The following is a 25,211-nucleotide window of genomic DNA, read 5'->3' as shown; positions in this document are numbered from 1 at the left end:
GGATCCCACAAACATCGTAGCACCTACTCTGCGACCAGACCTCGTCCTTTGGTCTAACTCCCAAAAACTTGCGTATGTCATTGAGCTGACGGTACCATGGGAGGAAGCAATTGAGGAAGCATTTGAGCGTAAGAAGCTGCGGTATGCCAACTTGGCAGCTGAGGCAGAGGACAGAGGCTGGAAGATCAGAATCAGAATCAGAATCGTGTTTATTGGCCAAATATATGTGCAAACACATACAAGGAATTTGGTTTCGGTAGATGGTGGCTCTCAAGCACAGCAATGTAAATCACACACACACACACACACACACACACACACACACACACACACACACACACGTGTCTATATATACATTACACATGCATACACATACATACACAAATCTGTGTAAACCAACTATAAATAACTAATCTAAACTTATATACATAAAATACAGAAATGAAATGAGGTGGAATGAATAATACAGAATGTACATAAGGTGCAGTTGCAGTCTGGCAGTGGGAGCAGTGTGACAGGTCAACTGTTTAGAAGGGAGATGGTGAGGGGAAAGAAACTGTTCCTGTGTCGGGTGGTCCTGGTCTGCAGGCTTCTGTACCGTCTGCCAGAGGGCAGCAGATCAAAAAGTCTGTGTCCAGGGTGTGAGGGGTCTGTGATGATTTTCCCTGCCCGTTTCCTGGTTCTTGAGAGGTACAGATCCTGGATGGAGGGCAGGGGGGCGCCGATGATCCTTTCTGCTGCCCGTACGGTCCGCTGCAGTCTGCTCCTGTCCTGTTTAGTGGCTGCACCATACCAGACTGTGATGGAGGACCACAGGACAGACTCAATGACCGCAGTGTAGAACTGGATTAGCAGCTCCTGTGGAAGACTGTACTTCCCCAGTTTTCTCAGGAAGTACATCCTCTGCTGGGTCTTTTTGAGGATGGAGTTGATGTTGGTCTCCCACTTCAGGTCCTGGGAGATGGTGGTACCCAGGAACTTGAAGATCTTCACAGTCGACACAGGGCTGTCTGATATGGTAAGGGGGGGGGCAGAGTTGAGGGATGTCTCCTGAAGTCCACTGTCATCTCTACAGTTTTAAGAGTGTTCAGCTCCAGATTGTGCTGACTGCACCAGAGTACCAGCCACTCAACTTCCTGCCGGTATGCAGACTCATCACCATCCTGAATGAGGCCAGTGACGGTGGTGTCATCTGCAAACTTTAGGAGTTTAACAGCCGAGTTCTTGGAGGTGCAGTCATTAGTGTAGAGGGAGAACAGTAGTGGTGAGAGGACACATCCTTGAGGGGCACCAATACTGAGGGACCGAGTTTCAGAGGTGATCTCCCCCAGCCTCACTTGTTGCTTTCTATCTGTCAGGAAGCTGGTGATCCACTGACAGGTAGCTGGTGACATGCTGAGCTGGGAGAGTTTGGAGGAGAGAAGTTCAGGCACGATGGTGTTAAAAGCCGAACTAAAGTCCACAAACAGGATCCTGGCATAAGTTCCCGGGCGGTCGAGGTGTTGCAGGATGTAATGCAGCCCCATGTTCACTGCATCATCCACCGACCTGTTTGCCCGGTAGGCAAACTGCAGAGGGTCCAGCTGATGGCCTGTAATGTCCTTGAGATGGGCTAACACCAGTCGTTCGAAGGATTTCATGACCACAGACGTCAAGGCGACAGGTCTGTAGTCATTCAGTCCTGTGATGGTGGGTATCTTGGGAACAGGGATGATGGTGGAGCGTTTGAAGCAGGAGGGAACTTCACACAGCTCCAGGGATCTGTTGAAGATGCAAGTAAAGATGGGAGCCAGCTGTTCAGCACAGGTTTTGAGGCAGGAGGGTGAGACACCGTCTGGTCCGGGGGCTTTCCTGGGCTTCTGTTTCTGAAATAGTCGGCTCACATCCTCAGTGTGTATTCTGAGTTTCAGGGAGGAGGAAAGGGGGGTGAGAGGTGTGATGGAGGTCGTTGAGTCTGGATTGGGGAGGGTGGGGGTGGTCGTTGAGACTGGATTGGGGAGGGTGAAGGGGGGAGAGGTGGGAGGTGTGTTGGGGGTCAATGTCTGAAGCAATGTCTCTGGGGAGGGGAGGGTGAGGCGTGGGAGTCTGTCCATCTCAAACCTGCAGTAGGATGTGTTTAACTCGTTGGCCAGGTCTTTGTTTGCTTCAACAGTGGGTGGGGGGCGTCTGTAGCTGGTGATTTCCTGCAGGCCCCTCCACACTGACGCAGGGTCGTTGGCTGAGAGCCATTCTTCCAGCTTCTGGGAGTAGATCCTTTTAGCTGCTTTGATCTCCTTGGTCAGTGTGTTCCTGGCTTGCTTGTACAGGGCCCTGTCACCACTTCTGTAGGCGTCCTCCTACAGGTGCGCCTGGTGGAAGTGGGGTGCGGGGGCTTTGTTGCCAGTACAACAGCAAAACTGCTTAGAGAGATTGGGATCAGAGGACAGGCGCAACGGCAGGCTATAAGAGAATTGGCTAACACTGCTGAGAGGACCAGTCACTGGCTATGGCCAAAAAGGGCTGCCTTGGGCAGCTAAGGCAGTCAGCTAACCGCGAGACACACGCCCAGGATTGATCAACCCGTGGTGGGCCTGCCTCAACAGGGGGCGTCAAAAGGGTAAAATATAACATTAGAAATTTTGCTGGTTGACTGATACAGCTGTCTCAGGGCCTCCTGGGGACTGTGCAGTTAACCTCATGGTAGTGAAACCAAAAGGAGGAATGAAAGAAAAGAAAAGAAAAGAAAAGAAAAATATTCCGCTCTTCTCCCCTCTGCTCTTCTTCCCAGTGGGGAGGTAGTGCGTACAGCCCGATCTGGCAGGGAGGTGTGGGAAGCCATATTGGGCGCCCCCCTTCCAGCTATCCTCTGTGCTCTCTCCTATCTTGTCCCTTTTGTCTTACTTCTCTCAATCACCTTTTCTATCCCTTTGAAGAAGTGAGGCTCCATAAATGTTAAAGAGGTAAGTATTATTTCTAAGTTTCAGTGATGAGATAGAAGAAAATAAACTGTAGAAAACTAAACAGAAGAAAGAAGAAGAGAAATAACAATTTAACATAAACCAGTGACACACTCCGGGGCCTGATCAACCCTGGCAGGGCCTCCTTAGATGAGGGTGTCTAGTGATAATGGCCGAAACACCCAATGAATCTAAGGTCCACTATTGACGATGTGTCCCAGATTTTAATATGATAATCTAGATCAGATCCCTAATCCCTAAACCTAACCAAGGAAGAAAAAATGGCAGATTAGTCTGGGTAAAAGACCGAAAGCTCAGGCACACAACGATGTATGCCGCTGATAAAGTTTCTGGGCTGCCTTTCCTCATAACCGCCATCCTTCCAGATTTTCTCCATTTGAAGCAATGTATTATCAGGGATTGTAACATCTAGTCCTTTTACTGAATCAAATTGTGAGTACCAGAATTGTGATTTCAGGTCAGCGGTGTTGGGCAGGATGTGGCTCGAATGTGGGAAATGGCCATCCAGCATGCTCTGATGCCAGCAGTTTCTACAGGAATTTGCCACAGTTCCCACCGCAGTGGACACAGTACGTTGTTGTAATATTATTGGCCTGTTAATATTACATGTATAAGTTAGCATTTTTTGAAGATTTTTTCTTTCTATCTTTTTAACAAAAAGCTTAAAGGGAGTTCAAATAAAAATTTGCTTGCATAGCTGTTACAACCACTTGATTTCAACAAATTAAGTGATGAACTAGTAGCAGACAATCTCAGCCACTCATTGAAAAAATGAGTTGAAGTCTCAAAGCTGTATACATGTACAGGGTCACACCTATCTCAGCCACATTAAAGTATTTCCAGCACAGTTTTCACTTTGTCTCCAGCCAGAGACTATTTGGAACAGATAAATCACAAATTCAATGTATGTTTTCTTTCAACTCAGGTATTTGTATCCATGTTGCTACTGAATTCTCCCAGAGAGTCTCAGATCCATTCAGGGCCAACAACACCCACACAAAACCCATCAGAGATATTTCAGGCATTTCACTGACGTCAAACCATCATGACTAACACTTCAGTGTGGTCGTAGTACCTTTTATGACTAAAGAAATGTGTCTCAACTAGCAGATTGCTAACTGGTTCACATTTATCACATATTTATTTCTAATGCACACCAAAAGTGTGGCTTAGAGTAAACAAGTTAATATCCTTTTACAGATGCCCTGTTTTTATTGTTTTTGCTTCACAGAGAGATGTGCATCTGTCCTTCTGATGTTGATGAAAAAAAAAATCTCATTACAACTGAAAGACTGTGTTTCAGAATGTATATTATCTCAGATGCTTTTTTTAATCATACAGTGCAAAATCACAACAACAGTCAACTTCACATTGATAGGTAAAGATCCCAGAATAACAGGAGGATGCTAATTCACTGTTTTTTGTCATCCTGTTTTTTTTTTATTCTAATCTTGCTTGTGTTTCTCATTAACAGAGGAGATTTCAATCAGTATTTCAGTTTCCAACTGCCAGATCCAGGAGAATGTGGTAAGAGAAAAAATACAAATACACACACACACACATTTTTGGATTGCTCTTGCATAAAGTCTGTGGCTCCATAATGTAGTGGATAACGAATTTGCTTGTTAAGCCAAAGCTTTGTGGTTTGAGTCCAGCTGGAAAGCCAGATCAGGAAGTAAGGCCGTCCATTGCAGTGGTGACCCCTTGTAACAAGGGTGTAGCTTAAGGAAGCTTCTTCTTCATGCACCAATTTACAAGGTTTAATTTTCTTGTAAAGTGTTTTCTGGCATTTGAGGACAAAATGAAATCTCTATGCGAATAAAAACTGTTCAGTGGAATTTCTTAAAATTTGGTTCAGACATTCATGCACCCATGACATCGACAACATCAGAATACCAAGAGCCTCTAAAACTACTGACATGGCCGTCTATCTCCATGTCACCCGCTGGTTAGTAAAGTCCTTATGTTATATCACGAAGCCTTGTGCTGAGCATTTTCACCTTTGCTGTCTTGGTGTTTTGAGACTTGAGGGTAATGTCTTTTGTCTGACAATTTCTTAACCAATGAGGATTCCTTAACTAATCTCAAAATAGCCTATAAAACCATCAGGAAAGTGATGTCACAAAGTAAGGGAACCAACCAATTTTTATTTGAGATCAAAGTAATAAAGCTGAGAAACACTGAATTGCAGAATGTCACTGGCAAATAAACTTCCTTGCAGATACCTGCTCTGTAAATAAGAGTTAAAGAAAGTGACATTGTTCTTTTAAGATCTACAAGATCTACAGGGCAAACAAAGCATGTCACAATCTTCATCAGGCAAGAGTGCATATTGTGTTTTTCTCTCATTTTAAATGAGACACTGACTTGCTTTGACTGAACATTTGAGATTTTCGGGTAGACATTTTTGCACTGAGGTTTCACCCGACCTTCCACTAACGGTCAGTCGGTTAAGTCATGTGGTAGGATGTGACCCCCTAGACATGATGATATTGGACAGCTAATGTTTTACATGGATGACCCAAACCTGGATTAGATGTTACATCAGCACCATGCTTTCATTCATGCTTTGTTTCCTGGCACTCCAACTGACACTGCACTCAAACCAGCATCAGGACATGTTGTTTGTATACCCACACTTATAAACAGAGTCCCCATCTTCAACCTCTGACAGACAACACAACATCCTGTTCATACTCAAATCACCTCCATCCAGTTCTTTTTTTTCTGCTTTCTGTCACTTTCTGCTTAATTTGCATTTGAAGACTTCTGGGTCATGTTGCAGAGATTCCCAGAGCGTGTCACTATGCTTGAAACACTACATTTACATCAAAAAGATTTACATCAGGCTCCAATATCTGCAAATTCTATTCATTTTTCTATTCATTGCATTGCATGTAAATGCAACTGCAGAGAACATCAAGTCCCATTTCTATGCAGACGTGCACCTCGCCGTCTCCAAGGTGAGCACGTCTTCAAACACCTCAAATGGAGATTACTGTGATTACTCACTCAGCCAAACGGTTTCCATGGTGACGATGGTAATTAGGCAGTGAGCTCGGGGAAGGGGGAGGAAGTTTATAATATTGTATTTCTGTTCTCTTTGCTTGAGGTGTGATATTAGGCTGTCAGCTAACAGGGGAGAAAAAGGAGACGTAATTACAGACAAATGAAGGAGAAAATATTTTGCAGCTTTGGTGTCAAAGCTGTGGAGGATCACTGACGTTGTGTAGTTACACTGAGAGAGGTGCACAGTAGGCTTTCTCTACCAAAAATTATTCCGGAAATCTTCTCTGCCAGATGAATTGATGCATTCACCTTTTTTTTGTTGAACCCACTTTCTGTGAGCCTCCCTTGCTTTCCTTCATTGCAGTTTTCCATTCAAGGAACTTAACCATGACCTGAAACTTTAATTATAAAAACTTGCAGTTTCAGTCTATTTTAAACCTGAGAAATGTATTTATGGCCCAGAGTGCATAAGAATGTTTTACAACTTGTTGTCATAGACTTTATATAAAAAAAGGACCTACAGTGTCTCCTGTGTGTGAAAATGTAAGTCAAGTCAAGTTAATGTTTATTTCTGTAACACATGTAAAACAAAAAACTTAATAGAGCAAAGTACTATACAAGCTATACAAATGATGACTAAATTAGCAACAAATATGTGCTAAAACACACAGTCTCAGTAAGACATAATCAAAACAACAAACAGGGTTTACACAGTAAAAGCTAGGATATACAGCTCAGCTAGGGCTGAAAGCCAGAGAGAATACGTAGGTTTTTAACCGCATTTTACAAATCACAGAGTGACTGGGTTAGCTCTTACGTGCAATGGTAGGTGGTTCCAAAGATTAGAGGCTGACACCAAAAACGCTCTGTCACCTCTATTTTAAGCCTGGCTCAGAGAACATCCAACTTAGTTGGTTTGTAGACCTGAGTGCTATGGTCGGAGTGTAGGGCTATAAATGTTTAGTTAAGTTGGGTGGGACCAGTTCATTGAGACTGAGACATTGTTTCTTTCCTAGTAGGTGGGGGGGGAAACTTCTCGATTTTAAAATGAGTTGTATTGGCACTTAATTTGATCTATGACCTCAGGAAACAATGAGGAGAATGAGTTTATGGTCTCAATCAGTAGTTTCAAGATTTTTATTTTTTATTATCTTTTTTATTATTAGTCTTTTGTAGGTTGTGGTCCCCGTTATAGTCAAAGAAGGTCATGCTTCAGGATGGACCTATTCTGTATTCCAATTGGCAAAAGTCACTTGTGATGTTAACACCAGAGCACCTCAGTAAAAGCACCAATGGGTGACGTCATAGGGGACGGTGTTTGCTCTGCTAACTTGACTAAAGGATTTTTTTTAGTTCCCTTCCTCTCATTTTGGATCTGCATATGTTATGCTTGGTTTCAAAACTGCCATCGCCCAACAAGCATTTCCTAATGCGTCCATTTGTAAAAAGACTGAGAACAAAACATTAAACTTAAGTTCCATCCTCAGGGTGGCATGCCCCTGCAACCAGCTCTTTTATCTCCATGGACTGATGGATTTGGACACCCTGAACTTCAGCCTCTCCCTGCATCCATTATCCTTTGGCAGGGGGTTTAGGCTTCGCTACACTGGTCTCAGTCATTTATTTCACTTTCATTTGACCCTTTTCTTGGACCCCATCTGATGATTTATGAATTGCTACTCAGACTGTGTTTTGTGTTTTCCAGGACATCAACTCAGTGTATCAAATCTTCCCAGACGAGGTTCTTGGCTCAGGACAGTTTGGCATTGTGTATGGAGGTAAAACGTGAATTTGAGACACGCTGTCATTGCACCAAATGCATAATGTTTTCTTTTTCAGCACAAAAAAATGAATCTTCTATTTCCAATACATGTAAATGTATTTTTTAAATTTCTGTGACTTTATTCTCCTGTGGAACACATTCTTCGTCTATGAGACTCTGCACAGCTAAAAAGACAAGAAATATTACTTGGTTTTAACTTAGAGAGAGAGACAAAAAATCAGTTGGGCAATTACTGATTTGAAACTTAATCACAATTCGTTTCTGTTGTTTGTCGTTAATAAGTAATAAAATAAATTACATCCCTATTTTCACAAGAGCAAGGAAATGTAAATAGAAATAATAATTTCAAAACCATGTATGTAAGTCATTTTACGTAGTTGAAACAGTAAAAAATATCAGCACATTTTGAAATTGATGCCAGCAACACATTTCAGAAAAAGGTTTTGTAAAACGTGCCACAAAGAGCCCGATTCATTAAGATGAAATGTAACCTCTGTGAAACACAGTGCAGGGAAAAAGTTCAGTGATTTTGTTTGTCGACATAAAACTGCAAAAAAATTGGGAATTTCATCTGTGGTGCCCGATGTTTAAAAAGTTCGATAATCCTGAGAAATATCTTTAAGCAATGGATAAGATCAGGGAGTAATTGTGACCGCCAGGTCCACATGCAACAAAAAGACACGATTCTGTAGTAGAAATCACTGCAGCTTTATCTCAGGGCACCAGCTTCACTTACTACAGTTATTTAATTCTGCTCTCTTCTTCCAATCCAGTATCACATAAAAATTATACGCACACACACAAGCACACAAGCTCAAAACTCCTTAGCTGAGGCTTGGCTGTAGTTGTGTTTGCCAATACCATACCCATATCACAGATATGTGGTTAGATTTTGAGGATACTAAAAGTAAGACCAGTAGAACTTTCTGTATTCACAGTAGTGCTTAAACACATATATTAATAATGATTATGTTGGTAAAGAAAAGCTCCCATTAAAAGAGGATCCTGGAGGATATAAGGTAAGATAAACTTTGGAAACATTCTTCAGATGTCGAAGTTTATCTAACCAACACTCCAGAAATCGAGAATATTGAAGAATATTACATTTACAGTATTTAAACCCATGAAAACCAATTCTCACATTCAGGTTCTTCAACTTGTTGCTTTAATTACATTCTGGAACAGCTGACTGTGTTTGTGATTCAGATTGGGGTTTTATTCCACGCAGGTAAGCACAGGAAGTCCGGCCGAGACGTTGCCATCAAAATCATCGACAAACTCCGCTTCCCCACCAAACAGGAGAGTCAGCTGCGCAATGAGGTGGCCATCCTGCAGGTAAACACACACACACACACACACACATCCATGCTGCTCAGGATACTGTTGGCAGGGAGTGAAATTTCCTGTTGTGAACGACTTCATTACCGTGGCAACACTGTAGGGGTGTGACATCTGAAAATATTCCTGCTCTGCTGCCGCTGCTGCTACACACACCTGCACATAAAACACACTTGAGTTCACCTCAGCTGATATCTGTTCTGCTTGGCTGCTCAGCAGACTGGAGCTGTTTGGGAAATGGCTTCCTGCTACCTTTGGGGTCCATATTAGCTTTTTTGGCATTTTATTTGAATGATTGTTGTAGCCGTTAGGGAAATGGGTGAGGATGCTTTCGGATCTTTGAATCTTTAATCATTAATATCGTTTCTATAAGAGGCAAAGTACAGTGGATACAATTTTACATTCTTCATATTAGAGAGAGCGTTGTGGTCAGTGTACACTGGCACATTTACTTAAGCTTATTGTATAAAGTCATATCATGTTCACCCAAAACAGATTTATCCTCGCTGAAGTGACATAAAGTAATGTCTATGAGCTTGGAACAGCCAGAGCTCCTCACAGACTGGCTGGATGGGATCGTTGAACCAAACAAGCACGCTCATTTACACAACTGCAGCGTCTACATAAACCACCCACACATATTACAGTATGACAGTGTTTTTTTTTTTTCAAAATATAAGCCGTGGCATTCCTTTATATAAACACACTACTCACCTATCAGAACTGCGTGTTTCATGCCTTTCACTTAGCAAAGTCATGCCAGCACTGCTTAAGTTCAACATCCTGGCGCTATACCCATCCTGCTCTCTCTTCTTCATCTTATGAGCATCATGTTTTTGCTTTGGTTTGCTAAATATAAATTATAATGTGAGCCAGGACAGGAAGTACAAGTAAAGAAGTAATATATTTCCCACCTTACCTCCCAGGGAGAGAAGCAGGCGCACTTGTTCTTGATCAAATACATCTATGATAACACAATATTATGCTCTCTGTTTCCCAAAAATGACAACATAAAAGCCATAATAATTTAAATATTAGTTTATTGAAAGTGAAAATAGCAAAAACAGCACTATCCATCCTCCGAGGCCATTAAAAATACTCACAAGTGCCATCGTGATTATTAATATTCCATATCAGATGCTTATTGCAAACCAGTCAGTGCATTCAAAGCAATGGTGGGAAACCTTGCATTTGTGGGATTAGGGACTTCGACATGTATTTCCCACGTTTGAAGCACGCTGTCCCTGTTTCGCAGTCATCTATTGCAGAGCAGAAGTTGCATCTCTTTCCCTTCTGTCTCCTTCTGTTGGCTTCTTGTGTGACGTGTTGATCGGGGCCAGGCTCAGATTGCTGTGCTGCCATTGCCACTGCTGCTGAAGCTCCCACGCAGGGAAGATGGTGTCATTTTTGCATGCAAAGAGTCATGAGGGCCTTTGACATAAATGTTTCCTTTGCTGCCTCAGAGCTATCTTCATCTTTCATCTCGCAAGATTAGGTGAAGCGTTTCTTGAACAGAAAATCTTGATGTTATAACTTCCCCACTCTTAAATTCACAGCTCAGATGAATTTATTTTATACTAATATTTACTTATATGTAAAACCCCTCATTAGATCTCTGTTTTAATCTCAGATTAGGATAAAAGACTGTAACGTGTTAGATTATTTTGTTACATATTGTGTTTGTGTCATGGCAGTCGCTGACGTCTGACTTCTGTTCCTCATGTGCATCATATGTGATCAGTCCTGTGCTGTTTTACTATTTCACTGTTTTGAGACTCACCCATAACACTTTAGGTGCCTGTCATTGGAACCTAGACACATGCAGTGAGAACACAGACAGTTCTTGTGACAGTGTCAAGGTAACTCTTGAACTCTGTTATCACTGTCCCTTAAAAATGTTACAAAGACATGGCATGTACAGTTTTCAGAGTTTCAAGAATCCTCAAACGTGTTGATTTTCGTTCAGTCAAACTGAAACAGCCTCAGTGTACAAATATTTTTACCACCTTTAAAACTGTATAAAATGTTTTATTAATATCATATTTGAGTTTTAAGCCATCAAATTTCAGAGTAAAAGAATTACACTTAGTTCTTGTGGTGTCAAAAAACAAAACAGGTCCAATTTGTCCCAAAAAGCATGCAAGGGTTAAAATGAAGAAGACGCTTGTGTCGTTAAATTTAGATGTGGACATAACTCTATTCACAATTCATCTTAATCTGTATTCCAGTTTAATTAAACCATCACTGCATACAAATAACATAAATACTAAAAAGTATGCAATTCATAGTAAATACTTAGGATTAAAGCATTTTTTATTACCAAATATGGTAGGTTCACCTGAAGAAATCCAATTTAAAAAAATCTTTAACTGAAAAAAACAAAAAAAAAAAACCCAAAAACCTCCCACCCAGAAGATTGTAAACTGTTCTTAAACTGTCTAAACTGATCTCTCTTGTCCTTTCAGAGTCTGCATCATCCAGGGGTGGTCAACCTGGACTGTATGTTTGAGACACCAGAGCGAGTGTTTGTGGTCATGGAGAAGCTTCATGGAGACATGTTGGAGATGATCCTGTCCAGTGAGAAAGGCCGACTTCCTGAGAGGATCACAAAGTTCCTGGTGACACAGGTGATACTTTGCCTCAATTATAACATCACCCTGTCTGACCCTAACTGTAAAAACAAAGTCACAAAGGTTTGGGTCCATAAATTTTGCCTTTGTTAAGAAAAATCCAGTGACAACATCCAGGACAAATGGTAAATGGACTGATTCTTATATAGCGCTTTTCTACTCTCCCGGAGTACTCAAAGCACTCTATACAACATGCCACATTCACCCAATCACACCCATTCTCACAAGCACTTTCTCTGAACTTAGTGCTTTCTCAGTACATTTACACACATTCACACTCCGATGGATGCATCGGAGAGCAACTTGGGGTTAGTATCTTGCCCAAGGATACTTGACATGCAGATTGGAGGAGCCAAGGATCGAACCACCAACCTTCCGATCAGTAGGTGACCTGCTCTACCTGCTCAAATAGCACTAGTGTTTAATAATCATGTTACTGCTGCTAGGAATTACTGGATAAATTCTGATTGTATAGGTCTATAATCTCTGCTCACATTCAGCCAAATGATGCAAAACTGATCAGACACTTCACTGTGCACATGAACAATGGGTAGGAAAATGAATAGAACATAACTGAAGGCAGAGACTCGCAAACCAGCAGTAACTAAAGATGGATTCAGTAAAGGCCTGGCAGAGCTTCTCAAAGGGAGAGACACATCATTGGGTTGTAAAATTCAGACAGTAAGTGAGTCTCATTTGTGTTATATTGTATTATGTTTTTGTCAGTTATGTTTGTACTTTTGACTGGGGACTAAAATTGAAATTAAAACTGAATTGAATTGAATTATGGCCTGATCATAGTATTTTAGTGTTCCCCTTGCACAGATTTACTGCCTGACCTGTGCCATTAGCATTGAGTGTTTGACAAGAGATCCAACATCATTATAGCAAATGCAATCTGTGTTTTTCTGTCTCACTGTCAGATCTTGGTGGCGTTGCGTCATCTCCACTTCAAGAACATTGTCCACTGTGATCTGAAACCTGAAAATGTCCTGCTGGCTTCTGCAGACTCTTTCCCCCAGGTAGTATGTTTATGTGTTTATTTGTTACGCTTGGACAGTACCTGTTTTTCAAATGCAGATGTGTATCCACCCTAAGTGGAGGAGTTTAAGTATCTCGGGGTCTTGTTCACAAGTGAGGGAAATGGGAGATCAGCAGACAGATTGGGGCTGCGGCTGCAGTGATGTGGGTGTTGTACCAGTGCATCGTGGTGAAGGGAGAGCTGAGAGTATAAGCTCTGGATTTACCCATTGATCTACGTTTTCACCCTCAACTATGCAACCGAACTCTGGGTAATGACCAGAACAACAAGATCACGGATATAGGCTGCCTGTCCCTTAAAGAGCTTCGCAATCATGGGGTTAGAGTAGACTCGCTACTCCTCTACATCGAAAGGAGGCAGTTGATTAAAGCGTTTGTGACGAAGAACTTGGAAAGTTTTCAGTGGAAAAAGGCAGGCGCTTGCAAAAGAAGTCAGTTGATTGGATGGGCTATTTGTCAGTTATAATCCTAGGTAAACCGCAAACAATCAGATCAACAGAGCAAGCATGTTCTGAACCTGAACTTGCTGAAGCCAGTTGGGAAAGCAAGGCACAAAACTTATCTTTCAGGCATTGTATGGTGGACTGAAATGGAGAGTATTACTATCTTAATGTTTTAAACATTAAACCCAATATCCTCATCAGTACTCACTGTTTTTCTCAATTCAGCTGCTGGTGTTTTGCTGCAGGTGCTCTATCATGATTCAGCCTTGGTTCTGCATATTATTCATGACAATATGTAATAGTAATAGAACTGCTCTGTCAAGTAGATGTTTTTGCTAAGGCTGAAGATGATATTTGTGAGACTGTTAAATAGATGTTGTGTTTTCACCCAGGTACTGCACTGTTTAGATAATATTGACTACCTTTATTCAGTCTTATGCAAATAATCTGTTAAAGGTTTCAAATTCTCAGTTATTAAAATCTTGTAACTTTTAGTATAGCTGTTTAAAATTTATGTCAGAATTCTTCTAATTTTATCTGAATTATCTACAGAAAAATTTGCATGTCTTGACAACACTGGCAAACAACAGTAGTAAAAAATTGATGTGTGTTGAGTTCCGAGCCGCAGAAAGAGTGAAGTTATGCAGTGATACAAACAGAAAATACAAAACACGCACACGTATTAGTATTTGTGGATGCGAGCAATAAAAGTTGGACATGGACACTCCATTAGCTGTCAGTGTAACTATTAGCAGCTTCCTTCAGTGTTCGGTCTTTAGAAATAGCTGTTAGTGTCAGACAGACTAACTGTTAACTCTAGTGATGCATCATTTAGCTGTTTGGCTCATAATTCCTCACATGATACTTACTGTGTATCATCTGCACAGCCTGTTCCTCTGAAATATCAGGAAACAAACAAAATGCAAATATCTAGCTCCGTTTGGAAGAGATGCGTTAACGTTCGCGTGTCAGCCGGTTGCCATAAACAAATGAAATCAATAATTTTAAAGAATAATATGACATTTATCAAAATCCTCTTTTTCAGAATCAGTTGAGGTAATTGGCATCCGATTTATGTCTGTGTCAGTAAAGAGAAAGTATGTAAACTAGTTTAATACGACTGGGAGCAAGAGAGATATTGTTGGCACAGCTGAATAAAACTGTCAGTTACAGTTCTATTTAGTCTATATAACTAATGTACACAGTTAGTTTGTGCTACAGGTAGCTAGAAAGCTAACAATATATTTAGCATATGTTAAGAAAGGAATATTAAGTAGGTCAAAAAGTTTGAACTAAAGTTTGATATGTTGAAATCATATAGAGAGATAGAGAAAACACTTTCCTAGCCTGACAATGGAAAAATACTCACTCAGCTTTATTGTTATGACACAACATTTATGTGACAAATGAATACTATAAGAACTTCTCTGGTTCTACACTATAAAAGTGCAAGTCAGCAAATGTCAAAATGAAAGATTTACGTGTGGTAGTTTAAGCTAGCTATGTAGCGCTTACCTTTATTTGAACGATGAACAATTTCTTGTTCCACATGGCGGCATAATTTACCTATCTAGAAAAATACACAAAGAATATTTAAAAATACATGTAATTGTCTGTACTTTGAAATAAAGTCGTTGGGGGGGGTGGGGGGGTATGGATCACAAGTCTGCAAAATTCATAGTTTCTCTGTATATTATCGTTTTTCCTCCACGGATAGATGATCCAAGATCTCCCAAAACATTTTTGTCCAGTTTTGTCTGTCATAATGGAGTAAATTTTTGTCAGCTAGAGAATAATAGTCAATTCAGTCAATAATGTGACTGAAAACTATGAACATATGATATTTCTTTTTTTGGGGGGGAAGTACTATAAGGTCATAAAACACGGTAAAATCACACTATTTATAGTTTGAAAAGCTCTAAAAATGAGGTAAACTACTACTAGAAGATCTGCTAGATCACTGTGGCTCTGTGACTACTGAGCTCTACTATGCTAAAAGTTATAAGTTAAGTTTTAATGTGTTATATCCAATATAGAAATAAATTAAAAACAAAAGTATGACTTAGTTGATGCATCTGATGTATGCCTAAAAATCATTTGTATCACTTGAGATAGTTTCAGGTGACTAGAGCACCTCAAATTTCCAGGCATCAAATTAAATTTTTAGAAACCAAAACCAATAAATGCATATGTCAACATTTAGTATAACTATTCACTCATATAATGTGCCAGTTTCATCAGCCTACCATTTTTAGTTATGACCACAGGTGTGGGAATAGGTTAGGCTGGAAAAACTGAATTTCCTGAATTCTGGAAGAACACTAAAGTTTGAAAATGCTCTGCCCAGATGCTGATTGATGAGATGCAACAATGTCACTATATCACGTAACCTGATAAATCCATGTGGTTCTACAACCTTACAGAGAGACAATTTTGATATCCATTGAAACCACCTTATATGGTTCATTGCTCGATAAAGAGTTATTGATTTTTCCTACATTAAGACTCCAAAACTAAGTCTCCGTATTTGAGTATCAGGATGGAGAGACAGCCCATGAAACAACTCGAAATACATTTAGACAACGATGTGAGATTGCATGTTTAGGTCTGCAAAAGAGAAATGATTCATCACAACCTTGAAAAGAGCCAACATATCCATAATAACTTCCATCTTCCTCCTGAGTGTGAGTGAATCATCCAGCAAGCTAACAGCCAACACTTTTTTTACTTTTAGTAGCTTCATTACACTTAGAATCAGTCCACATGTCCATTTAAATACTAACACCAGGTTCTGGCTACATGATATTTCTGTCTGGCTAGATCAGGGGTGGGCAATCTCAGTCCACGAGGGCCGGTGTCCCTGCAGGTTTTAGATCTCACCTTGGGTCAACACACCTGAATCACATGATTAGTTCGTTACCAGGCCTCTGGCTAACTTCAGGACATGTTGAGGAGCTAATTTAGCCATTTAAATCAGCTGTGTTGGTTCGAGGACACATCTAAAACCTGCAGGGACACCGGCCCTCGTGGACTGAGATTGCCCACCCCTGGGCTAGATGGTTACTATGTTAGATCAGGTGGTTAAAGAGTAATAAATTCCTGTCCAAGACACTAATAAGCCTCACATTATAAAGAAAAATGAATGTCAAATGTGTCACACTACACAGAAAAACTGTTTTAGACATTTTTTGTCACAAACCCCATGTTTTTACTACATATCACTGCTATACTCTAGTATTTCCAGTCTAACAATTGTGTAGGTTAAGACCATAGATATAATGCTGTGAAATGACCAGCCACATCACTTCAGCTTTTACATTGTTTTACTTTTACCTCCACTACTAACAGCTTTAGTAATTTATATTGCTCCTGCTGCAGGTGAAGCTGTGTGATTTTGGGTTTGCTCGAATCATTGGTGAGAAGTCATTCAGGCGTTCAGTGGTCGGAACACCAGCATATCTTGCTCCTGAAGTTCTGAGAAATAAAGGCTACAACCGCTCTCTGGACATGTGGTCAGTTGGAGTCATCATCTATGTCAGGTAGGATGAGACCTTTACTGATAAACATAATAGTCTGAGTAGATTTTGGTTTAAAATCTTATTCTTCTTTCTGCTTGTCTATTTCTGAGTTTTTCCTTTATCTTATCCTTCTCCTTTTTTTAGTTGTGTTTCTGTAAACACAATGTAACATCTATAGGATACTATCTATACTTTAGTGAATTTCTATTATTATGAAATGATTACTGATAAATGTGCAAAAACTAAAAGTATTTATGTTTTTGCAGTCTCAGTGGGACGTTCCCTTTCAATGAAGATGAAGATATCAATGATCAGATCCAGAATGCAGCCTTCATGTACCCCCCTCACCCCTGGAAAAAAATCTCCCAAGAAGGTATGGCATGTTGCTGAGCCTCTCAACCAGAAGTCTACAAGACCTAAAGCTAACCCACAGAAAACCTACTTCATTCAAAAAAGATCTGACATGATGAGTAACATCTATTTGTAACATATATTAATTGGTATATATATCTCTCCACAAAAATGTCCAAGCTATCCTGGACGAGCCCCCATTTATGTTTTACGGCCTGGCTCAAGCCCTGTGTTTTCTTCTGCTTGTTACTGGTCCATCTGTGTTACCTCTGCGTGTCTTCCCTATGTTATCTCAGTGTTATCTCTGTCAGCTTTCCCTGTGTTTCCCAGTTCCTCATCCCCCGGTTCTGGTCCACCCTCAGGTTACATGTTATGCTTAGTTTTCCCAAGTTTAGGTGTTGTTAGTTTTCTCTGTTCCACTGGTTTGCAGTATTGTTCAGCCGAAGCCTTGCTGTCCATTCAAAACATCCTCCTGCATCCGTATCTGCATTTGGGTCCTCATTCTTCTGTCATTCCACATGTCTGTTGCCGCAGCCATGACAAATATGGAGACTAATACCAGAATTTAAATGAGAAGAGGTTTTATTATTATACATAGCACCTTTTATTATTTATGTGACACATTAGCTAAAATAGCTGGTACTACTAAGACAGAGACTACTGTGCCTCCATGAAAGCCTGCCTCAGATATGCCTTTATCCACACCTGACTAGGTGTTGTCAATTAGCAACAGCTGAACACTCCTTCACTGCCACTGCAAAGAGATTAGGAGCTGCAGAGGGGCGCAACAAGCTAGGTTAATACATGCATCACTAATAAAGAAGTAGAGCCTTCAGCCTATTCTTTCAGCCAGCAGAGGATAGCTTCCCTGGTTTCAAAGATGAGCTGAACATTGCTGGTGTCAGTTTCTTCTAAAGCATTTTTACTGGAATTATCTGAGAAAAATTGTTGCAAGGTTCAGACTGTCAAAGAAATCAGTGGTCTAGTTTTGGTATTTTATTAGCCTGTCATTAGCTTGTATGTTATGGACACTAGTTGCTAACAGAGCTTGCTAGCCTTAGCTTATGACTTGGCACTCTGGAATCTTATCCAAATATAGTCACAAAATTTAGAGACCAATACCTGTTTATTTCTCTGTCTGGATTTTTAAATTAGAATATATTAAACAGGCAGATTCATGTCTGCGAGACTGACTGAAATGTTGAATGTGTGATCAAAGATGAATTGCTTGTTTCATCTTTCTGTATGACACCATGTATGACAGCATACAAGCACAGGTAATTATGTTTTATGTTGCAGTATAATAACTCCAACATTTCCTTGAAATCAGTTCAAGCCATTCTCTGCTGCTGTATGACTCACGTTGTTGCCGTCATTGTTTCTAAATGTGTCTGCCGTGTGTGTTGGCTGGAATTGTCCTGTTGACTATGAGACAAATTTAAATTCGCCTGACTCACTCACTCCTAAGCCGGATCCCCGAAGTGCTCTTAACCTTCCCTCCACCTCCTCATGCTGCCAGAATGACTTGAGCTGTGCTTCAAAATAAATACAAGCCATTTCTGTTGGCCACAGGAGGATTAAATGTCAGGGAATAAACTCTAAGTACGCCAAGAAATGTGCGTTTGCAAAGATCAGTTTCAAATAAGACCCTTTTGCCTACAAGCATACACAATTCAAGTTTTTAAATGGAGATGAAATAAAGTTTTGAAAGTCTACCACATTTATGATCATGCAGAGGTAGTCTTCCTCCCCCAGGAAAAAAGTATTTCGTTTTACCTTTAAAGGTATAATGGCACATCACTGTGCCATTATATACCAGGCAATACCTTAGTGGTACCCTCTAAGGTATTGCCATTGAGCCCTTTACGGGGCAAAACCTTTGTATGCTTCTTTTTTGTAGCTGGTGGAGCAGTCATGAAACTCTGACTACAATTCTGCACCTTAATAAAGGGGACACAGGGTACCCATTCATTGATGAAGGTGCTACTCTTTAACTGCCATGACCTGAGACTCAATAAGATTGCATTAGCCAACCTTCTTGCACATCCCAAATAATACAAGTTGTTTTTAAAGCATGCTGGGGCTTCAGATGATTTTATACTAGTACATTTATAAAATATAATTGATATAAAAATTTTATACAGCATTGTGACAAAGAAGCAGCTAAAATTAACAGAAGTATACACTAATTACCTTTTTAATATCTGCAGCTTTTAATGACGATGCAATCCTAATTTCTAAATCGTAAATTGCAAAGAGAAAAGACCGAGCTCTCTAGCAGCAGGTCTATTTGTGATAAACGGAAAAGAAAGACCAAAAACAGAGCACTGTGTTCACACATTAGTGTAAGGATATTTTGTACACTGCTCAAAAAAAGTTAAGGGAACACTTGAGAATTACAATATAGCACAAAGTCTGGTAAACTTCAGGTATATCCATCTACCCAGTTCGAAGGCATAATCTATTGTGAACCTAGTTCACTTCCTTTGATCCAAATAAAAGTGATAATGGATTCATTGGAGAGGCAACAACAGGAAATAAAAGAAAAACCCAAAATATTAATTCAAGTTGAAAAATATTATTTAAATTGTTTGCATTTTATAATTCATTCATTTGTTTTAAAAAAGGTTTAATTCCTACATATGCATATCACACTACATGAGAGATCCATGTTGTATAATTTATCATTTACAGTTATATACAGTTCGTATCCTCTCTTTCACTAGGATTGCACTACTTCATATTTAAGTTTATTTAGGACCATAAATATTTGACACAGATTTTGTTATTCTCTGCACATAGAGTGCAGCTTTTAAATATTTAATTTAAGGCATTTAAGAAAATGTTGCAGATATTATTTCAGGGATTATAGTTATTTTTATTTTAGCTATTTTATAGGGCTCAAAATGACAATCTAACATAGCTTCAAACATGAGAATTGTTTTTAATACTTTGATGAAAAGCTTTTGCAGTCAGTGACTGATTGAAGTCCAGAATCCATAGATATCAACAAATGTTGTTGCTTTTCCTCTTTTGAAATGCTCTACCAGGTCTGTCAGCAGAGTATCGGCCTTAACACTTCAGAATTCATTCTGCTACTTTTATCAGCAGTAATAGGATTAACAAATACTAATGACCTAGTTCCAATGGCAGTCATACATGACCATGACATAGCATTGGCTCCACCATGTTTGACAGATGATCTGGTATGCTTGACGGCATGAGAAGTTCCTTTTCTTCTCCATACCTTTCTCTTTATATAATTCTGGTTCATCTTAGTTTCAAAAATTTTGATCTCTTTAATATGATTTGTTTTTGTTTGTTTGTTTTGGGGGTGTTTTTTCAGCTAATAATGCCCTTCTGACTTCTTTAAGTTTTGTGGAAAAAAGTCCAGTTGCTTTCTTTCCAACCTCCTTAGATATAACCATAACCTGGATGACTGAGAACTTTATAGATGTTTTTCCAAATGTCACCAAGAAGTTCACACATCCATACCCTTCTCTTCCCCACTGCCCTCTCCACTCTTCTCTGAACCCCTTGTCAACACAGGAATCAAATATTCTGTATCTACCCGACAGAATTTTCTGAAATCTATACTTTAGGTGGATTTGGCTTAAAAGTAAGGAAACAACTACATTTCAAAATAGGGTATGAATAGGGTATAAAAGGTGTCCATCAACAAAATTTTACTTTTATACCCCTGGGATGTCGATCTGGTCAAGTAATAACAATAAACTATTTCTCATTATTTATTCACAGTTGTGTGTATGTCTTTAAATCAGGTTTCTTGTGAGACTAAACACTGCCGTTCAATAACTGTTTAGAATGACTGTAAACTAACATTGTCATTCTTTGGCCTTTGGTTTGGATTATCCAAATTATGAGGTCATGAGACAGGTCTAGGAAACAGGAGAGAGCCAGTGCTGCTGAGGAGTTAAAGAGAGGTGAATGTATGTGGTAAAGAAACTTGAAGAACTAGGAGAGTCCATCAGTTTGTGGAATGAGGATCTTAGGTTTGTAGGGGGGGTGGGTTCAGTCCATTCATGTGCATAATACCAAGTGATGGAGGCCTCTGTAGACCTGAGGGGCCTTGAGGTCCCAGAGCTGTTCAGACCACTGACCCCTGAAGAGAGGTTAACATCATGTTAGCTTTGCTCATTAGCCCTGACTGGCCCCTGACCATGGGTGGGCCTCAACCCCAAATTCTCCTCCTACTAATACTCTGCCCTTCCATTCTCCCCCTGTGTTCCCTATGTTCTTTCTTTCTTACATTCTTGTATTCCTCCACGCAGCGATTGACCTGATCAACAACTTGCTGCAAGTGAAGATGAGAAAGAGATACAGTGTTGACAAGACACTAAGCCATCCCTGGTTGCAGGTAGGAAATCAGTCATTTGAATAACTCCGTTAAAATCAATTTGGGAGCATTTTTCAAACTCAATACAAATCTGTAACATAACAATCAAGAATCAGTCAATAATACATTTCAGATTAATATAGCATCATCCAAATCATATAAAGGGTTCACTTAAAAACCTCACTTAGCTTCTTTCCATTAATCTCACATTACTTTACTGTTTCAGTTAACATTTAGAGCTTTCATTAACCCCATATGTGTGGCATGTAAAAACATTTTGGAGTTTTGGGAATTTTTTTCTTTTTGTTTTTTTAACATTAGCAACATTAATCCATCTTGTTTAAATAAACTTTATTGTCTGCGGGCAAAGTAAGTGGGGCCACATTAGGGTCACAGCTTCTGCAGTAATCAGGAAATGCAGTTTAACAGCTATTACGTGTAACACTGCTAGCAGGCTGAACTGAAAAGGATTTCATTCTGGTATAGCAACCCGACTAGACTTCTGACACACATGAAGTTCCAAACTGAATTAACTGAATAAGTTGAGAACATGTAATCTCACATTCTTTGAATGATATGTAGTGAATAAGAATTAAGCATCTAGTTGTTGAATCGCAATGCATTTCACTTTGGTATGGGGTAAAAACCAGAGGCACAATTCCACAATAACGCTAATGTTGCATTCTATTTGCTATCTGTTAGATTTATATCTTATGTTGATGATAATCAGAAAATATAGTGTAGGTAAAAAAAACAATTTTTTTTGTGTTTACAGCTTCCCCACCCCCCACCCCCCACCCCACTGAGCCAGAAAATCTGTTCATGTAGTTATGGACCAGTTTAGGCGTGAAGTTGTAGTGCCTAAACTGTTCGAAAATTTAGGTGCTACAACCTCAGAAGCGTGGTCACCTCTGGTTTAGAGTGTGGAACAGTTAGGAGATCCTGATCTGATGATTGGAGAAGTATGATAAAAACTATTTTAAAGGAGTGCCGGAGATACCAACCTAATTCCACAATCTGTCAGTGAAAATGGTATGATTAGTGGTGTCGAAGACCGCAGATAAGTCAAGTAGTACTAAATTCAAAGACATCTAATGATATTCATATGTGCTTCATCGAAGTGCATAAAAATCCATCTGTCCATCTTCTTCCACTTATCTGAGGTCGAGTCGCGGGGGCAGCAGCCTAAGCAGAGAAGCCCAGATCTCCCTCTCCCTGGCCACCTACTCCAGCTTGTCCGGGGAAACACCAAGGAGAGATATAATCTCTCCTTGGTGTTCTGGGTTTGCCCCGAGGCCTCCTCCCAGTGGGATGTACCTAGAACACCTCACCCAGGAGGCATCCTTGTCAGATGCCCGAACCACCTCAACTGGCTCCTTTTGATGTGGAGGATCAGCGGCTATATTCTGAACGCCTCCCAAATGGCTGAACTCCTTACCCTATCCTATCTCTAAGGGAGAGGCCAGCCATCCTTCGGTGGAAGCTCATTTGCACTGCTTGTATCCGCGATCTCGTTCTTTCAATCACTACCCACAGCTTGTGACTATAGATGAGGGTAGGGACGTAGATCGACTGGTGAATTGAGAGCTTCACTTTTACACTCAGCTCTCTCTTCACCACAACAAACCAAATATCACTGTTAATTTTTAGTAATGCTGTTTCAGTGCGATGATTCTGTCGGAAAAAATATTAGAATTTATCAAATATATTGATATTAAATTATTACCATCAACCATATACCCAGATGATAGAAACCAAGCAATAACGAGATGAGAGGTAGAACATCATTAGGACAATAGGACAATTGTGAGGAATAAAATCCATTAAGTGTACATATGAGAAAATATATCCAGCAGATCTGTCATTGAAATTGAATAAAAGTGAGAAAACAGGATAGGCTGAGACAATTACACAGAGTGACAGGTTCCAGGCTTGAACTTTGATCTGATTCCACTGATTTTTGCCAGGAAAACAGTTAAGAAATTTTCCACAATCATCAGATGATGTCGCAGGAAAACTGCACAGAGCAGGCGTAAAAAGTCTGTTGATAGTGCTAAATAGGAAGCTTGCATTGCGCTTATTATTGTTAGTCAAACCAAACAAGTAGGATGTTCTTGCAAATTGAGTGAATGTGGTTAGTAGGTCCTTTATGTGCTGCTAGTGCACATAGAAGTTTGTATTTCGTTCAGCTTTTCTGCAGTCTGTTCTGTGATGATGAATATAACCACTAATCCAAGAGGAGGAAATTACAGCATGAGCTAATTTGGATTTTTACATTATCAAGGGCTAATGTACACAGATTATTAAATCAATTCAGAGTTGAAAATCTAGCTGCCAAAATCTCATTAAAGATAATTTGCGTCTACCTCTGTGAAGACAAACTGTTTGTATAACAGACATGAAGAGCGAGTTTAAGGATGGGACAGGAGCAAAAACAAGGTCCGGGATGTGTCCAACATCATGAGTTGGACCATTAACCATGATGAACCTAATAAAACAATTTTGCAGTATTAACATATCTGGTGGCATGCAAAGAGATTTGAATACTCAGTAAGGAATTCAGTAGGGGATTTAGGAGGTCACTAGATAACAATATATCCATCCATTCATTCTCTTCCAATTATCACAGGATCACAGGACCCTGAAGAGGTCGCCAGGCTGTTGCAGGGCTAACACAGAGAAACAGACAACTTTTCACCTGCAAATCCAAATACAGGCATTTTGGAACAAACAGTTAACCTGACCTTACTAACTGCCTATGGCCTGTTTGAGGAAACTGAAGTACCTGGAGAAAACCTGGGCAACCATTAGGAGAACATTGAAGCTCTATAAAGGAAGTCCCTGGTTAGATGGTGGATTTGAACCCAAAACCTTGCTGCAAGGCAACAGTGCTAACCACTGTCCCAACTGAAAGTACACTTGCTTTGTACACTTATAAATGATAGTATTTTGAATGACACTAATCAGAAGTAAATGGAACACAATTATCTATATATTATGTCTTTGTCACCACAACCAAAGTTTGTGGTTTTCAGACTTTCACCACAAAGTTTTCAGACAAAAGCAGACAATGAGAAAATACGACCAGCTACCCATTATCTGATTTCAAAAATGTTTGCTATTTGCGTTTTTTGTAAAAGACAAAAGACAAGATAATGGTGTTATTAAATTATTTAGGCTATGGGTGTGTTCATTTTCTCCACCAGGACTACCAGATGTGGCTGGATCTAAGAAACCTTGAGTCTCGGATAAACGAGCGCTATATCACCCATGAGAGTGATGACCTGCGATGGCATCATCACGCCCAGCTCAGCGGCCTAGACTACCCCATGCACCTAACCAACAGCCCCTGTGGTGAAGTTGGACAGGGGATGGAGCGTTACAAGGAAAAGGAGGAAGAGCTGGAGACCCTCAGTGAGAGGGTGAGTGAACTATGAGGAAGTAAGAAGACTTATTTTCCAAACAACATGAGAAACAATGACTATCACAAAATGAAAAAAGCACAAAATGAAAACTTACAAAAAATTAGATCCTTATTTTACTTCCATAAATCATAACGAATCTTATTCTAATTGATCTAATTAACAAGTACTTGTTTCGTATTTGCAAGATAAGGCTCTTAGAACTGCTTACATCTGTAATGCTAGAGTCACTGCATAATTAGGAGTTAACAATTTTGTATTTAATTAGAAGGTCCTTGTGTTATTTATCCCATAGTTTTTTCAATAGGGTTGTAAAGCTCAAACAATTTATTACCTTTACAAGGTACAGAACTTTCAAATAT

General features: G+C 39.9%; 1 protein-coding gene across 1 annotated transcript in view; it reads left to right on the top strand.

The window, feature by feature from the left end:
- prkd1 (protein kinase D1) overlaps positions 1–24,864 on the top strand; it is a 47,757-nt gene extending 22,893 nt beyond the window's left edge. The window contains exons 11-20 of the mRNA XM_063498345.1: positions 3,415–3,526; positions 4,432–4,484; positions 7,672–7,744; positions 8,978–9,084; positions 11,553–11,714; positions 12,641–12,739; positions 16,580–16,740; positions 16,986–17,092; positions 21,363–21,448; positions 24,634–24,864. Of these exons, the coding sequence (XP_063354415.1) occupies positions 3,415–3,526; positions 4,432–4,484; positions 7,672–7,744; positions 8,978–9,084; positions 11,553–11,714; positions 12,641–12,739; positions 16,580–16,740; positions 16,986–17,092; positions 21,363–21,448; positions 24,634–24,864 (1,191 nt within the window). The remainder of the gene's footprint in view (positions 1–3,414; positions 3,527–4,431; positions 4,485–7,671; positions 7,745–8,977; positions 9,085–11,552; positions 11,715–12,640; positions 12,740–16,579; positions 16,741–16,985; positions 17,093–21,362; positions 21,449–24,633) is intronic.
- Positions 24,865–25,211: the final 347 nt, after the last annotated feature.

Source organism: Pelmatolapia mariae, linkage group LG16_19 (genome assembly GCF_036321145.2).
Source record: "Pelmatolapia mariae isolate MD_Pm_ZW linkage group LG16_19, Pm_UMD_F_2, whole genome shotgun sequence".
Classification (NCBI taxonomy): domain Eukaryota; kingdom Metazoa; phylum Chordata; class Actinopteri; order Cichliformes; family Cichlidae; genus Pelmatolapia; species Pelmatolapia mariae.
This window is presented reverse-complemented; position numbering and strand designations above follow the sequence as displayed.